The sequence below is a fragment of the Gadus morhua genome, chromosome 8, assembly GCF_902167405.1.
Source record: "Gadus morhua chromosome 8, gadMor3.0, whole genome shotgun sequence".
Taxonomy (NCBI): domain Eukaryota; kingdom Metazoa; phylum Chordata; class Actinopteri; order Gadiformes; family Gadidae; genus Gadus; species Gadus morhua.
Window position 1 is genome coordinate 3,798,847 of NC_044055.1, and position 18,655 is coordinate 3,817,501.

At 48.8% G+C, this 18,655-nt stretch overlaps 1 protein-coding gene across 6 annotated transcripts in view; it reads right to left on the reverse strand.

Moving 5' to 3' along the window:
• The window catches only part of myo10 (myosin X), a 93,461-nt gene that overhangs the window by 42,869 nt on the left and 31,937 nt on the right, over positions 1-18,655 (reverse strand). For all 6 annotated transcript variants that reach the window (XR_003977540.1, XR_003977539.1, XR_003977541.1 and 3 more), the window contains exons 3-4: positions 16,844-17,002; positions 3,290-3,477 (exon numbers count right to left, since the gene is read on the reverse strand). Coding sequence is in view for 1 of the 6 variants with exons in the window: in XM_030362647.1 (XP_030218507.1) it covers positions 3,290-3,477; positions 16,844-17,002 (347 nt within the window). In the remaining 5 variants the exon portion in view is untranslated. The remainder of the gene's footprint in view (positions 1-3,289; positions 3,478-16,843; positions 17,003-18,655) is intronic.

An 18,655-nucleotide genomic window follows, 5' to 3' on the forward strand; every position in this document is an offset into this window, starting at 1 on the left:
GCCTGATAACTATCATAAAACACACTCAACTTCTGCCCTGTGTGTGTGTGTGTGTGTGTGTGTGTGTGTGTGTGTGTGTGTGTGTGTGTGTGTGTGTGTGTGTGTGTGTGTGTGTGTGTGTGTGTGTGTGTGTGTGTGTATGGGTATGTGTGTGTGTGTGTGTGTGTGTGTGTTTTAGTGCCAATGTGAGTCTGTCTATGTGCGTCCATGTGGGTGTCTGCAGTCTGCTTTGCTAATGCTTTGGACACACACACACACACACACACACACACACACACACACACACACACACACACACACACACACACACACACACACACACCTGTTGTGAGATGTTAGAGTAAACACAAACTGAAGAATGTATTCATTCTCTTGTGTGAGAATAAATAATGTGAGAGAGAGGTTAATATTTTACAAAGCGCTGCCTTCTAACAACAACTCCTCTCACGTCATCATCTTTAACAGAAAAGATCACAGAAAGTCTTATGGCTGGTCTCCCAATCTATTAGCTTCGGATGGCCTGCAGCTCCAGCCTGCTTCTAACTAGCAGTTAACTACCTCTTCTAGGCTCTATATATCAGATAGCCTCTTACAGCTAGCCTCTATTAGTTTGCCACAATCCAGTAGCTATCCTCCTTCAGCTATTAATCTAGGAGCCAGCCTCAATTAGCTAGCCTCTATATAGTAGCTTCCATCAGCTAGCCTCAGCTAGCCAATAGTTCCAACGACTATGTTCCAACAACTCTTTCAATGAGCTTCACATTCGTGAGCTAGCCTCTACCCTCTCTTGGAAAGCTAGCCTCTAGCCTCAGCCTCCATCTAATACTGAGCACAGCGTGTGATTACACGTTTAACTTTTTGCTAAAGGTTCTGACTCAGGCACACGCTATCCATATCCCTCTTCGTTGTTAACAAAGCCTCAAACACTTAAAGAGATACTTCACCGGTGGGAATATGAAGGTTTTATGAATTAAATAATTCAATGTATTATAAATGTGAAAAAAAAATTGTAATCGGTTCATCCTAGCCTGAAAAAAGGCAGAAAGAGTGTTTTCATGGTCTCTCTGGCTCAAAGTAAAATAACCTCCAACTACCACAGTGCATTGCGCTCGCTGCCCCGCCCACCTGTCGGTCTCCCGTCCACCTCATTCCCCCTCAGTACGCGAGCTCCCGCCCCCTCTCATTCCTTATTGGTTGAAAAATTTTCCACCAAAAGTGTGTTGTAGTCCTCGGCCCTTCTAGCTGGACAAGAGGTTTCTCCCGAAATGACGTCAAACGCGTCATTTGACGTCATTTTGGGAGAAAATTAGATGAGAAAAAATGGGCCAAGGGGAGACTGGTTTAGACTGATATTTATTTATATATTTATTTATATTACAATAGCGATTTTATAATGATAGAACGCCGGTTCTAAATGGGTGAAGTATCCCTTTAAGGGTTTAGCAGCTAGCCTGCTAAACGCTGAGCGCAGTAGTGAGTGAAGAAGTTCTGCTTTAGTGTCATAGATTCACTGCAGATCAAACAGTAGATACTTCATCTGAACAGCAGATCTGCAGCATGGAATCTCTTAGGATTTGTTGCTGCTTGTGTTTCCTTCTCTCTCCGCCTCCTAGTCCATCTCTGCTTCCACTTTAGTTTGTCTATGGACCCCTGTTTTCATGCGCTTCATATATTCATATCGATTTCATTCATTGTCATCATTCGTTTAGTCGTTCATTAAATGACACCATTGGCTCGCACTGGTTTTAAACATTTGAATGTGCTTCATGAGTTAACTCGAATCTGCTCGACTTCATTGTCTTGCGAGAACAATGTCAGAGTGGTTCCGTGAAAAAAACGCATTTTGGCCGAACAAGACAGGAGGGGAAAGGGAGAACTAGCATCCGTTTTGATGCAGCTCGTAAACAAAGCCTCAAACACTCAGGCGTTTAGCAGCTAGACTGGCGCGCGGAGCAGCTCACAGAGCGCAGAAGTGCTGCGCTAGACTCATCGTTTAACTTCACATCAAACGCGAGATCAAACGGGAGAAGTTGGCAACGCAGCCGAAGTCTAAACAGCGGGGTCGCCCTGGCAAGCCGTTTAAACTGTCGAAAGATCCAGGTTTATATATTGAAGGGATTAAGTCGTAAACGGGAGATACTGCATTAGCGCTGCGTCAAAATATAGTTTATTTACAAGACTGACCACTTAGCCTAACCCTGAATTTTAGCAGTAGCTCTCACCGTAGCGTATGTGGCTAATTCTGTCAGACCACACCGCGAGCTAACCACCATGCTGTTGCCGTCACAGGGAAACCGCCTAACTGCAAGCTTGGCTTTTTGTACTTTTGCACCGAGCTGAACTTCAAACAGACGTCATGTGATCCCATGGGTGGTGAGCGTTTTGCTGACGCTCCAAAATGGTGCCTGGGGTCACAGTGGCGCAGCGTTTACAGCTGGTTTACCGAGGAGAACATTTGAGCTAACGGGAACAAACAGGGGGAGATACAAACTGAGGTGTGTATCAGTGTTTCAGGTGTTTGAGTGTTGTCGTTGAGTGTTTTAGGTGTTTGAGTAACATTCTCTTAGTTGGGAGTTGTTGTGGGGTTTCATTGTTTCGTTGATTTGTGGTCCTGTTCCCGAGCCAGTGTTGCTATATTTAACAGATGTCTCAGGATTGATCGCATCTGGTGGTAATGGCTGCATTAAACAACCGATTAGCCATCTGCCTGTCTGTGAGTCTGACAGAGAGACTGCGACAGGGAGCAGACCAACTGATGAACAGGTTCAAGAGAGGACAAGTTTCGCTCTTTACCCATAACCACCGGTGGTCGTGAGCAAGCGGTGAGCTAACGAGCTAACAGGGCTATTTGCAGGATAAGGGCGGCACCCCTTCATGAAACAGCAGGAGGCCTTGTATACACGGGGATGTGTGTGTGTGTGTGTTGATGTCAGTAATGTATACAGTGTGTGTGTGTGTCTGTGTGTGTGTGTATCTCCCACCCGATGAGAACACACTGGCTTTGTGTGTGTGTGTGTATGTGTGTGTAGTGTGTGTGTGTGTGTGTGTGTGTGTGTGTGTGTGTGTGTGTGTGTGTGTGTGTGTGTGTGTGTGTGTGTGTGTGTGTGTGTGTGTGTATAGTGTGTGTGTGTGTGTGTGTATTATATACAGTGTGTGTGTGTGTGTGTGTGTGTGTGTGTGTGTGTGTGTGTGTGTGTGTGTGTCGCCTACCTGATGAGGACACACTGGCTGAGAGTGTGTGTGTGTGTGTGTGCGCGGGCGAGTGCGTTATGCAGTGTGTGTCTTGTACCTGATGAGGACGCACTGGCTGTGGCCCCTCCTCCAGAGGGCCCTGTAGCACTCGTTGGCGACGGCGTAGATGTGGGGCTCCATGGCGCCCAGGTGCTGGCGTGAGTAGCGCTCCACGGCGTCCGGTCCGTAGAGCTCCGGGACGGGCTGGTAGGGGTTCACCGCCGCCAGGATGGACCCGATGTACGTCTGGGGGAGGGAGGGCTCGTTAACGAGAGGTCTCGTCAGTGACGTTAACGAGAGGTCTCGTCGGTGACGTTAACGAGAGGTCTCGTCGGTGACGTTAACGAGAGGTCTCGTCGGTGACGTTAACGAGAGGTCTCGTCAGTGACGTTTACGAGAGGTCTCGTCAGTGACGTTTACGAGAGGTAACTTTAGTGACGTTAACGAGAGGTCTCGTTAGTGACGTTTACGAGAGGTCTCGTTAGTGACGTTTACGAGAGGTAACGTTAGTGACGTTTACGAGAGGTAACTTTAGTGACGTTAACAAGAGGTCTCGTTAGTATTATTGAGAGGTCTCGTTAGTGACGTTATTGAGAGGTCTCGTTAGCGACGTTAACGAGATGTCTCGTTAGTGACGTTAACGAGCGGTCTCGCTGAGATGGCCCATTGAATTGTATTGAAAGACTGTATTCAACAACGATCTTAACTGAAAGCACATGACACATGCCACGGAACAAAGAGAGAACCAATGAAACAGCTTCATTGTCCAAAAAATATGAAAAAAAAGTCTGAGATCATATGATCTTTTAGAGTAAAAGTGCAAAAAACTTTCAAAATATAAATATGGTTACATACATGGGAACCACCCTTGCATTCGATTACAGTCAAATACAATTAAATAAATACAGTTAGAAGCGGTTATGACCAGTTCTCAGTCGTTCCTGCCAGTTCTAACCAAGTGGAATCCGAATCTGAGCCGTTTCACCGGAGAAGGCCCCGAAAGCCAGAGGAACGTGCAACCTTTAGGGGAGGGTTTTCCCCACCGGAGCTAACCGACGTATGTTCTCCACACCGGTGTCATGTTTCAAACGTCAGAGGAACCCAGTTATGAACGAGAGGCTGGTGGAGCCAGCAGAGTCATGGCCTGAGCTGGGTTCTGCGGTGGAGACCCACAGATGATAGGTCTAATGGAGGACCTCAGCTCAGAGCTCCTGCTGGTCGTGCCTGGAGGTCATCGTGGGACAACGAGAAGAAGCTTTAGGCCTCAACTGGAACTTCATCTGAACCCAGATCTGCAGCCTGGAACATTTTAGGCATTGTTTACTCACTGCTGGTGTCTCCTTCCCGCTCTGTCCCTCAGATCATCTATGTTCCCACTTTAGTTTGTCTATAAACCCCCTGTTTCATGCTTTTCGTGTATTCATATCGATTTCATGCATTCATCATTTGTTTAGGCGTTCGGTAATTGACACAACTTTGGCGAGCGCTGATTTTACACATTTGGATGTGCTTTAGGAGTTAACTTAGATAAGCTCACCTACATTGCCTTGCGAAAACAATGCAAGAGCAGTTCCATGTAAAATATGCAACTTGTTTTGGCTGACGAACTAGGAGGGCAAAAGGAGAGTGTGTCCATTACAACGCAATGCCAAGTGTGTATGTGACTGCGTATATGTGTGTGAGTGTGTTGAAGTTCTTTACTAACTTAAATGCACACAAACAGCAGTATAAGTAATTGCTGGCAGAGAAAATCAAGCTCTCCACGACAGTGATGTAGCGTGTGTCTGTGTCTGTGTGTGTGTGTGTGTGTGTGTGTGTGTGTGTGTGTGTGTGTGTGTGTGTGTGTGTGTGTGTGTGTGTGTGTGTGTGTGTGTGTGTGTGTGTTACCAGGTCGGTAAAGCATACTTCAAGACAAATGCGGAATCACAAGTTGGAGCCACTGAGAACTCCGGGTCACATGATGTTGTGACGACGTTCCAAACCAACATTCTTAATCGGAACGCATTCCGACTAAATGTTTAGCTGGAACCCGATCAGGCGCATTCTGTCCGAACATTTCCCAACATGAAGTCGATTCGGTGGGAATGTTCCGGATTATGGGGTCAGAACAGTCTCATTAATAATGAATGCACAGAGAAGGATTCGCAAATGTATTTTGTGATTTATACATAAATTACTCTCTTCTCACAAATACATTTCAATGCACACACAAATGGATATCGATATGTATAAATGTAAAATAAATCCCTATACAAAAACAAGTTTCACAAACACATTTCTGACCCACAAACAAATGTGTCTTGTTTTAAATAACTTTAATATAAATCCATAAAAATATGAATTAAAAAAATATTTACAATTTTCATAAAATATGTATTTGGATGTTGTCACATTTACATACAAACGTTTTTCATGTGTGAACTTGTTTGCATTTGTGTGTGAACTGGTCTGTATTTTTATGGCATCTGATTGGCTACAGAGAGTTCCAAAAATCCACAGATAAATACGGACCAGTTCACAGTCACACACAAATGCAAACAAGTTCACAAATGAAAAGCGTCTTGTAAATTCAAGTTTAACAACATCCAAATACATTTTTGATGAAAATTGCAAATATTTTATTAATTCATATATTTATGGATTTATATTACATTTATTTAAAACAATACACATTTGTGTGTGGATCAGAAATGTGTTTGTGAAACTTATTTTTGTTTATGGATTTATTTTACATTCATATCCGATATCCATTTGTATTGTGTGTGCTTTGAAATGTATTTGTGAGAAGAGAGTAATTTATATATAAATCACAAAATACATTTGTGAATCCTTCTCTGTGCATTCATTATTAATGAGACTGTTCTGACCCCATACCGGATTCCCACATTTCCTGAAGGAATCCCTTCAGGACGACAGAGATCTAGAAAGCCCACAGACTGACTGACCTGCATTGTCTGCACCCGGCTGCCATGCAAAACCATCGGCTTGGCAGTTTGAGGAACTATTTACATGGCAAATAGCGTGGGCACTACCTCCTGTGAACGCACACATGGGAACAATGGGATTTGGGTGGGGGGGGCTGGGAGGGGGGACAGTAGCTCGTAGCATCATCAAACCATAAACCAGGTGATGTCTGGCAGGGCAGCCGAGCACAACCGTGTTGTGTAAACAGTGCGGGTCTGGTGAGATACACGTTGCGTATCTGGACCTGGTTGTGTTAAGACACCACACCAGAAGGTCTTCCTGTTTACACAGGGTCTCATCACAGGGGGCCTCCTCACAGGGTCTGCTCACAACTGGAAAGTCGGACTCAAGAGCGCTGCAACGCCTCGGTCTGATAAGCATAGTGCTGAACGATCGGGAGTGCTGTTTGGTTTGTGTGCTCGCTTTAAACAACGTCTCCATCCCTGGTTTCAACACTTTGAACTGTTTTAAAACCTTTTAAAACAAACACACCGGTGAACCCAGCCTCTTCCAGTGTGTGACTTTGGGGTCGTTGTTGAAAGCTTCACCTCACTTAACAGTTTACAACCACCATAAATGCGAAGGTGTTACTCGACGTTACAAACGCAGTACATGACAGTTTTACAACAATGCCGTAAACCAACCGACGCAGGCCGAGGTTCTCGTTTCTGTTTCTGCATTCAGCAGAACAAAGCAGGGAAACAAACTTTTATTTTGCACTGATGAATGCAGAAGTGACGGAGTCGTCTGAAGCCACAACCTTCCTCTTCCTCGAAACAGAGGACACAACGTGATCTGTGGTCCTCCACCACCGGCGTCGGCACATCCGACCGACCTGCAGGCTGTGGTCACCGCGAAGCTCCCAGACTCCCCGGTCCCAGGGGTCCCAGAACCGGCCGGAACTCTCCCTCCACCTCGCTACATCACAACCAATCGGTCGGGCCCACTCTCCAACCCCCAGCCCGGTGACGGCCTCCACGGCCAGGCTCCTCCTGGGAGCTAATTGGCTGAGATCCTTGATTGCAGTCTCCCTATTGGCTGTGGTGGTGGTGGTGGAGAGCTCTCCCCTGGCATTCCAGGGTGTTAACGCAGCGTGTCGGGGGAGGAGTACGTTGGCGCTGTGCTCTGTACCGCAGCAGAAACACTCTCTCTGTTTACTCTGTTTTGTGGCGTGCCTGCCAACCTGGCTGCGGATTGGCTGGTTCAAATCCTTGTCGGAATACGATTGGTTCGGAGGAAACGTTGGCAGATGAAAGGTAGTCATAGCAACAAAGTGACGGCTACGGTTTCCACGTCAAATCAACGAAAACCCCACACAGCTTAACCGACCCCAACCGGCCAAAACTAGTTAACCATTATCAAACAGATTCAAAACATTGATACGAGAGTCAGACAGTTCAGCCAATCAGTGGGCGTTTCCTTGGGTCCCTTTCTGTCCGTGTGCTGGAGTGTACAGACGGACAGCCGACCCAGAGCTCCTCCTCTCTTCCTCCCAGCACCAGAACTCCCAGAACTCCCACCACGGCCGCCCGCCACCAGGCGCTGGGACCGGCCTCCGCGCAGGAAATGAAGCCCAGATGGACCGACTCAGAATCACAACCAGACCTCCGATAAACCCGGCAGGCTGCAGCTGGCAGCCGATCGCAACAGGAAATGTAGCTGAAGCTGCTTTCACACCGCCGCGCGGCAACTCGCCGCCTCCATTCATTTGAATGAGGGAAGGGCTACAAAAGCGTCTGTAGACCGGGAAGCGGTTGCCGCCCACGTGAACGCGCACAGATTTTGCCCTACGGCTCAGCTTTCCCCGTGCTGAAACTTTCGGCGGCGGCAGCAGCAGCCGCTTTTGAAAACGCCGGGCCCTTCACGCCGCCGCGCTGAACCCTCCGGCAGCGAGGCGGTTGCCGCGCGTCGGTGTGCAAGCACCTTTAGCGGCAGAGACAGCGCCGCCGTCCCAGCGAGCAGCTAGTGGACTGAGTGAACACAGCAGGAAATGTAGCTTAGCGACAGAGAGACTGCCCCCGTCCCAGCTAGCAGCTATCAGCTAGTGCACTACCGCTCTGAGTGATCAGCAGCAGGGCATGTAGCCTGGCGACAGTGATGCCGCCGAACCAGCTAACTGCTAGCAGCAAGCGCCCTAGTGGACTGAGTGTTAGGCAACAGGAAATATAGCTTAGTGACAAAGATAGCGCCGCAGTCCCAGCTAGCAGCTAGCGGACTGAGTGATCGGCAGCAGGGAATCTTGCCCATTGACAGAGAGACCGCCGTCGTACGAGCTAGCATCTAGGTGATAAACAGCAGGAAGCGTAGCCTAGCGACAGAGTGATGGGGTGAATGACTGCTGTAGCAACATGCAGTGGGTAACTGCACTGAACTGGTCATGTGATCCGGGGGCTCTGTTTTGATTGGCTCCGCGGGGCAGTCCGAAAGGAAGTGCTAATAAATGACACGGCCACGAGATGATGTGAGGAATGCGTCGGGTTCACTGCTGGAACGCTCCTTCACAAACCGTTTATTTTCTCGGCAAAAAAGACGGATTTCACACATGACAGCGAAAACCAAGATTAATGCACGGTGCACACAGCAGCGCAGAACATAAAGTCCCCAAACTCAGGAGAAAGAGAACAAAACAACTAAACCAGAGTATATTTCCAGAGATTATTCGAAGAGCCGGTTGGTACTGGTTCCCAGTACGAGACGCGGTACCGCTAAACAACAACCAGCCGCACCGCAGAACATCTCCTCTTGCTCCGAACAATGTAGGCAGTGAGAACCCTCTAATGGCTCCAGGCTGTGTGGGTTTAGCTCCCAGAAGCCCTCAGAGAGAGCAGAGCGGGGGGATTGAACTAGCAACCCTGAGATACCAGCGGCCCACCCTAGAGCAGGAGCAGCGGTCCACGCTCTGGTCTTGGAACAATAAATAAATAGACTCAAACAGGACCCTGGGAAACGTCTGCCCTCCGCGCGGGGCTACCTGTCTGACACGAAGTGACATCACCCAGGCGATAACATTCACTCCAACACATACGAGCAGAGGAAGTGACATCACAGGGTGCTTGGTTTGGTGTCCAGCGTGAGAAACGTCTGAGGTCCATGCAGGCTGGGGGGCTCGGGTTGTAGGGCCGGTGAGAGGGTGAACTCAGCCCGTCAGGCATGACTCTCACTGCTCTCCCTCTCTGAGGGATCCGGGGAGATGGAGTTCCTACTGTTCAGAGTTGACCTAGACTCTGCATAGCCTCGCACGCACAACTGTATGCAGTACATCCTTGCACTTAAAAATTGTTCGGTCTTAATGTAAATGTACTGAGAGGAAATGGGAGGGCTTAGTGTGGGAGGTGGGAGATGAGGGGGGGGGGGCATTAGTGTGTGAGAGGAGGCCAGGTGGGAGAGGTGAGAGGGCGAGTGACCCTGTGGGGGGATGTCCGTCCGTCCGCTCTCGCTCCCTCTCTCCCTCCCTCCCTCCCTCCCTCCCTCCCTCCCTCCCTCCCTCCCTCTCTCTCTCTCTCTCTCTCTCTCTCTCTCTCTCTCTCTCTCTCTCTCTCTCTCTCTCTCTCTCTCTCTCTCTCTCTCTCTCTCTCTCTCTCTCTCTCTCTCTCTCTCTCTCTCTCTCCCTCCCTCCCTCCCTCCCCCTCCCTCTCTCTCTCTCTCTTCAAAGGGGCCATGTTGGCATGAAAGTTCTTTGACGCACATAACTTCACGTCACACTAACTAGAGGTTTTTAAATTAGTGGAAAGTGTAAACATTGGAATTAGGGTTGTCACTTTAGATGAGTCTCCCCTCTCCCTCCCTCTCTCCCTCCATCCCGGTGGGGTGAGGAATGTATTTGCAGAGTGCTGGGGGGCAGGGGGAAGAGGGGGGGGGGGCGAATGGAGGGAGGGGAGGAGGGGAGGGAGGGGGGGAGGTAGGGGAGGAGGCTGACCCATGTCTGATACGAAGCAGCCTCTCCCCCCCAGTGAAGAGGTCACCAGAACAACATCCAAATGTCCTGGGAGAGAAGCGCCGTTGACTCGCATTCCCCCCATACCGCAAGATTCATCCTGTCACCACAACTTACTCAACAATGAAAAACTATTCATTGTGTTTATGTTGACTTTATTGTTGAACCCTGACCCTCACCGTCCACGGACCGAAATGGATCAACATGGACGTGATTCACCTTCGGACGCTGGGGTTCTGAACCCCCTGTGGACGCACTCATGGGGGTGGCCGTGCTTAGGAATGTGTTTTTGTAAACGTGTGCATGATGAGTGTGTGGGTGCGTATGAATGTTTGACCGACCTCCAGCATTGACAGACAGAGGGACAGTCTGGGAGAGATGGACTCATGGATAGTGTTTTAAATGGCTGGCACCTACACTGGAACCTTTCACAAAGACATGTGCATGTGTGTGCCTGAGTCTAACGTCCGCCTGCAGGATGTTAATGTTTTCTGTTTTCTAAACATATGATTAATCATCATTAGCGACACCTCATTTCATCTCACCTCGACAGCATCAGCATTCAAGAACCAGATTGGTGGGCTTGATTGGAACTATCTGGTCCAGAACTCTGCGCTCCAGAACTTCCTCTGGTTCATAATGCTCTGGTTCAGAGTTTAGAGCCCATAAATCCCCTTTATGGTTCCCCTCCGCTACACTCCACGTGTGCTACCTGGTTCCACACACTGGACGTTTTAAACCCTGCATATCCGTTGGCTACATCTGGGTCAAACACCCCTCGCTCCCCAGCCAAAGGGGGGGGGTTAACATGCATATTAGCGCTGACTTGTATTAGTTGCCTAGCATGCCGAGGGATGTCATGTGTGTGAGAGGTTTTCCATTTTGGCAGTCAAGGAGCCTAGTGCCGTCGCCAGGAGAACGTTATGAGGCCAGAGGTGGAGCTTTCATCTTCACCGGAGAGGTTATTTTTATCTGCTTCCCGTGCGGACGAGACCACTGGATCGACCAGATCTCTGTCTCGTTGTCGCAAAGGAAATGATGAGAATATGGCATTGAACGGAATTTGTATCTCTCTAAACACACACTGAACGAACACACACACACAGACACACTAAACACCACACACACACACACACACACAAACTGAATGAACACACACACACACACACACACACACACACACACACACACACACACACACACACACACACACACACACACACACACACACACACACACACAGAAAGACCAATAAACTCGTTGCCCTGGCTTCTTCGCCACGCTGAGAAAACAGAGATGTAATAAAAGTACTTGGGTTTGACCGACCTCCAGCAGAGACAGACAGACAGACAGATAGAAAGAGAGGCAGAGATGGACTTATGGGGTAGTAGTTTTAAACTGCTGGCCCTTATACTGGAATCTTCCACAAATAAATGTGCATTCATGCGTGTGTGTGTGTGTATGTGTACGTGAGTGTATGCGTGAGTGTGTGCGTGCGTATGTCTGAGTGAGGGCACCTCTCGACAGCTGCTTCTAATCACAGAACCGCCACAGCTTCTAGAACCGTCCGCCGGCCCCGTTCAACCCCCCTCCGCGAACACCAAAGAATGCTAACGCCAATTAGCGCCAAGGGACGCACCTGAAATTAGCGTTGGTTTAGTTAACCCCCCATCTGCGTGCGTTAGCCCCGTAGCTAAGTCCCTGAGAGTTCAGGTTAGAGTTAGCATAATGCTAACCCATGTTAGCATTAGGGTTAACTCCAGGTTAGCGCTTAGCTTCAGGTGCTATCCATTAAGCATAGCATCTTCCTCTGTATTTAACAACGCGGCCCGCGGCCGTTAAACCGAGCTGGAGTGTGGAGTGCAGTGGGCCTCAAATCGTCTGCTGATTGACAGCTCAGGTAACCAAAAGGTTATCGTGGGATGAAAGGTCAGGGAGGAGCTGGGAGGGGGGGGAGGGGGGGGGGGGGGGGTCATACCGACGAGAAGCTACCATGATCTAAGGACGAAGGTATTCGGTGAAAGAGGTTCGACTGGCGTGTGGAATCCGATCCGCTCAGAGAAGCTGTTTTCATTGTGATTCCATCAGGGGTGCTGCGAGGAATTCTAGGACCCCCTCAAACATGTGACAGAGGGGCCCCCCCCCATACCAGTCCATCAAACACTGAATCACCTCCACCCTCTGAAGGGGCCCCCCGTAATACCCCCCCATACTGTACAATGAAGAGGAGGCCTCTACGCACACACACGGATGTACACACACATGGACGTACACAAACACACACACACACACACAGACATGGACGCACACACACACAATGGACGTACAAAAACACACACACAAACACACACACAGACATGGACGCACACACACACAATGGACGTACAAAAACACACACACACACACACACACACACACACACACACACACACGCACGCTTCCTGTGGGTCCAGCCTCGCTCAGACAGTTCGGATATTAGTTCAGCCTCGTAACAACAAACACCCTCCCCTATACTTTAATGAAGTCGGATTATGATCCTGTGTTAATAAACAAGAATTTATTAAGTACGATGTCAGACGAGCATCAGAGAGCACCGAGGACTTCAGGGGCCCCTCGGACCCCAAACCGAATCCCCCCCCCCCTCCCACTCATACAGTCTAATGGCTCCAGCGTGTGAGGGGGTTGGGGGAAAAGTGGAGGATCCCGGCTGAACGGTTCTGGGTTTGAATCCCAGTCACGTGTCGGTAACCTAATCTGTGGAGAACCCAGAGCAAGAACCAACCTTCTTCACCTAGCAGATCACCTGCTGACACAGAAAACAACAGAACCGACCCTGTGACGGATGGACAGACAGACTGCGTGGGTCTGTACTGGAGATGTTACAGACGCGAACACACACACACACAAACACACACACACACACACACACACACACACACAGACAGAGGCTGAAAAAGCATAGAATGGATCTAAAAGCGTTCTGCTCTACATGCCGATAAACATTCATGACAAACAGAACTTTGGAACAAGTTCCACGAGGCTGGAGGGAGAGTGTTCTGCTCTGCAGTCAAGCGAGAAGGAAAGCAGGGCTCTGGGGAACAGCTACTAGGTTATTGAGGAGGACTGTGTTCAGACGTGGGAACCAGTTATCATGAGTCAGGAGCCCAGAACATCAACGCAACCACAGCCTCTTAAACGTCATCGATACCCGTTAGATCAGACCGCAGAAACACAACGCTTCACGAGGCTAATCACCGCGGCTACAGCGGCATGCTAATGACGCAAACAAAGGACGTTCTGTCGCTATGCTAATGTAGCTCGTAGCTACGAGGGGAATACACGGAAAACAAGAGAGTTGGCGGCCGGCCGGTCGACTCCTGTACTTTGAGGTGATTAACAGAGCTGAGCCAGCGTCCTCCCGGGGAACTCAGAGCAGCGGTGAACACAAAGGAGGCCTTGTCACGAGGCCCCGCTGACCTCCGACCTCCGCGCCATCCAGCCGCTAATCACGGCTGAATGTTGCCGTATGGTTGAAATTATCCAATCAATCCCCCCCTCCCCACACACACACACCCCCATCAACATACACACACACACACACACAAACACACACACACTCAGTGTAGCCCACAAGGGGAATTATGAGAGAGGTTTGGCGGGATGGTTCCTGGGCCGAGGCTTCGAGCAACAAGAAGTCGGTTGCTCTGAAGCGGTCGCTTGATGGTTTCATCGTCTGGTCAGCCTGCTTGGATCGGTGCTCGGCTCTTAATGTCTGTTGGCCGGCGGGCCACTCGTTTGGGGACAGTCGCTGGCGTCAGGATGAAGGCGGGCAGTAAAAGTTGATCAAAAGGTGGACGGTAAATATAGAGCCGTTTGGTTGAAAGTGTTTTCTCTTACGGGAATGAAACATGTGGGATGGTTTAGAAGCTTGTGTTAGCGGGGTTATTTCTGATTACCGTTTAGGCTTTCCAGATGAAGCTATTTTATACCAATACAAGAATAGATTCAGATGGATTTTAGTCTTGTTCTAGCACTAAGTGGCAGTAGAACGTGAGTTGCAACTCAACAAGACGTTTCACACAATGAAAAGCATTCACTGTGCTCACATTCACCGTTACTTTGGACGCACGGAGCTGGAATCTTTGTCTCAAAAGCTAACGTAGCTCTTTGCCTAGCCGCAACCAGCTAGCAACTGCCAAATCCGCTTCCAAGCCCGCGGCCAGAATACCAGGCTTTAAAACAAGCGTCAAACCGAGCGACTCCTACCCTTCAGAGTCAGAGTTTAGTGTTGCCCTTGGCTTCCCAACAACGCTGAGCTGGCCAGGTTAAACGCCGGTTTTAAAACGAGGATTCATGGAAAACTAAAAATGGAGGCAAGCGATTAGTCAACGCCACCCAAAAACAACACGGGTGCTGTTAAGGTTTCCATCGTCTATGGTTACCGTGAGCGGGTCAGGGACATCAGGTCTAAAAGAGTCTAGATTTCAACACCAACGTTTCATGGAAGCACCCATGTGGCCGGTGTCGAACTGGACTGAAGATAACAAAGACATGTGTGCGATGAAGACGTCTTCCTTGAACATAACGCATGTTCTGACCCGTGCTGAAGAAGAAATGGTACGACCCGTGCCCCATCCCTGAAGAGAGCCAGTACAAACCACTGAGACACCACGCTGACATCAAATATTACAAAGCAAACATTTCAGCTCCAGAGTAAAAGTCCCATTCCGTGGATGGAAATGGAAGACCGAATCTCAGCAGTGGCTATGAAAATACGGGGAGGAAATCAAAGAATAGCAGCGATCCAAAATGGTGGTTCTCACAGTCTCCAATGCAACCGCTCCAATGCAACCACACCTTAAAATAGAGGAGATAAAGACGTACAGAGCATTGGCAGGGCTAGACAGTGAGACCGTTTCTCACCGGCCAAGACCCACTGCACACATTCACAGGCTTCTCCTAACCAGCATCATCAAAGAAGCGCAACTTTTTAATTACATTTTTTATTTGATTTTTTCATACTTTATTATATAGTGAGATCGACAGGAAGCTATGGGAGATAGAGGGGAGGGCCTGCAGCAAAGGACCACGGCAGGAATCAAACCCGTGTCGCTGCGATCAGGACTGAGCCTTAATGGTATTCGCCATTAAGGCCCCCGCGCCACCGGGGGGGCCCAAAGTAACTCAAGCGTAACTTTGAGATCTGTAGGTCAATTACAATCGTTTGCTAAGGAAAGCAGTCCAGTCGTTCCTGCTCCTGTGTGTATTCTCATAGGATTTAAAGGAGAAGAAAACATTTCTGACAGGCGGAGGGGAACCGTCATAAAGTAATAACTGCATAACGCGAACCAGACAAGTTGACACAAAACTCATATTCTCTAATTTAAGCGCTGAGCGGGGAGAACTGTTAGAACATGGTGGAACACACACAGAACATTCCAGAAGAAAAAACAGATCTCCTGCCTGCCCATATGTGTCAACCTCACCCCCTGGCTTGCTCTCTCTCTCGCCCACACCCGGTCTCTCTTTCTCTCTCTCTCCTTCCCCCTTCCTTCTCCCTCCCTCACCCTATCTCTCTCTCCTTCTCTATCTGTCTCTCTATCCGTCTCTCTCTTGGATACGATAAAGCAGAGAAGTTAAAATCTCATGTGAAGGACGTGCGACTCTGTCAAACAAAATCTGTTGACGTCTGTCCAAATAAAAAAAACACTGCAAGAGGTCAAGGTGAGACCAGCAGGCATGTTTGCTTTGGCACAGCATCGTAATATCTGGGATAAGAGATGGATGTTTGGTCTCAGCCTCAAAGATGAAATGTTCATGAGAGGAATCAACCGGGTGAGAAACTAATCGGGAAAGATGGCGACCCAACGACATTATGCAAACACATCCGAAGCTATCAAACTGAATTATTCTGGACAGCAGTACACTTATTGCCTCAATGGTCACAAGAAGATCCCTGCTTCCAGATAAAGGGTTGGGTTGAGAGGTATGGAATGGGATCAAGAAACAGAGCTGGAGATCTGTGTACAACGGATAAACTAAACTGAGCCTTAAAGGAGCATTTCACCGGTGGAGGCATGGATATGTATTGAAATTGGGTCCTATATGTAGTCGAATAATAAAATACAATTCTAATTTGGTGCCGTCTTGACCGAGAAAAGGCAGAAAGTGACTTTTTGGCACTTGTGGATTGAAGACAACAACTCCCACCATGCACCACGATGCACAGCTTCGCTGGCCACTCCCGCTGGTCTAGATTTCCGCCTATCGGACACCTCGCTGTTCCATCTACCAAGCTGATAGCGCAAGACTGCTTGAAAATCATTTCACACAACATTTCTAGTGAAGAGTATTAGTTGGTGAACTCAGTGAATTAGTCGTTTGTATTTCTTTCGAAATGGTGAACTTTTGCATGGTGCCATCTTCTTTGTCAGATCCAGTACCTTCCGCCATTGTACTTCAGTTTTATCAACAGCCTCTGTTAGCTTAGCTTCAGACGCTGTGGATGTTAGTTTCTGCTGGTGAAGTCCCAAAATAAGGTAACGATGCACGACCATCTAAAAATATTTGTGGGTTTCTAACGATACAAAGCTTAGTGGAAATGGGTGAAGTTTCCCCTTAAGGCACGTTTAACTGACCCCTGTAGTGGTTGGGTATAGGGGTCCGGATTGGGGACCAGAGGTAGGGATGGAGGGCGAGGAGCTCGGTACTTACATAGATCTTGCGGTGCTGGTATCTGAGGTGGAGGTTGTGCATGATGGCTCCGTCGTGGAGGTCGTCCAGCGTGGCCATGTCCTCCACCCCCTGGATGCTGCTGGGGTGCATGGCCTGCACCTTCTGCCTGCTCAGGGCGTTCTGCTTGTAGGTGTACACCTGGAGACACGGGGGGGGGAAGGTGACAGATCAGGAGAAAGGTAGGACCGCAGGTGAGAGGACAGGTAGGACCACAGGTGAGAGGACAGGTGAGAGGAAAGGTAGGACCACAGGTGAGAGGACAGGTAGGACCACAGGTGAGAGGACAGGTAGGACCACAGGTGAGGGGACAGGTGAGAGGACAGGTAGGACCAAAGGTAGGACCACAGGTGAGAGGACAGGTAGGACCAAAGGTAGGACCACAGGTGAGAGGACAGATAGGAGCACAGGTGAGAGGACAGGTAGGACCAAAGGTAGGACCACAGGTGAGAGGACAGGTAGGACCAAAGGTAGGACCACAGGTGAGAGGACAGGTAGGAGCACAGGTGAGAGGACAGGTAGGACCAAAGGTAGGACCACAGGTAGGAACACAGGTAGGACCAAAGGTAAGAGGACAATTAGGTGCACAGCTACGTGTGCACCTAATCATGGGTAAGACCACAGGTCACACAGTAGAGAACTGAACACACCGTCGCCATCACTCATGTTCTGCTAGTTAATCAGTTGATGAATTTTTCCAAAGCAACCCACAGTGAATTAAGGTTGGTGACGTCATCAATGAGCAGGTAGGGGTTTAGTTAGGTTTGTTTTAGCCTCAACGTTGGAGTTCAAACCCAGACCCTTTGGGCTGGGAGTCAAACACCATGACCACTAGATTATACTGACACACACACTCACATAACACCACGAGAAAGAAAAACATGACATTGAACTTTCCATGCTCTTAACGGCTGTAATCTATAATGAGGTAAACAGATATATGAATGCGTACTGCGTTCAAGAATCTCATCATCAGATTGGAGGCCGTGCCTGGGTTTTTACTCTCTGTCCTCTAATACTACACACCGTATCACACCAAAGTACACACTCAGGAGACAAAACAAACATAGCTTAAAGGTTGGGAATGGGATTTGCGAAATGCCATCAGATTTTGAAAATACACAACTCAAATGGTCCTACCCCCTCTCCTTCAACGCTGACTCTGACTCCACCCATTCCAAGTACATGGACGCGCAATCATGCACGAGCGAACACAGATGCGCGAGAGCGAGCCATCAGCTAGTTAGCTAGCTCCAGTAGCTACCGCAGGATAACAACAAACAGAAGCTTGCTCTGGGTCACGAGCTTTGAGTATTGATTATATATATTATAGCTTTGAGTTTTGACTTTCCAAAGCGGGAAGACCTTAGCCATAGGTTTTATATCCCCAAATCACAAGAGCTCAGCACCACAACCATGTGATCCCTTCTCCACTGGGTATAGAAGCTGGTCTCCCAGCTCAGACTCAGAAGAACCCACACTCTGCTTCACTTCAGCTGGAAAGACCAGGTCGCCTATGATGGTCCCTCAGTGGTCAGGTAGATCGTATACTACTTTGTTGATCCCTGACGGGACATTCAGATGTGAGATAGCTAGGATGGTGAATGAGTGGTCAGTGAGGTCCCACTGCAAGCAATTGGCTCGATACTAAGGTCGGGGTTTGAGCAATCTACCAAATCCTGACTGTTTGAAGAAAGGCTCTCAATGTGAAGTCTTAACATCAAATATGCAGAATGAAGCACTGATTTTCCAAGCCTTACCAAACCTACTATTTCTAGTTGTCTTTCTAAAGCT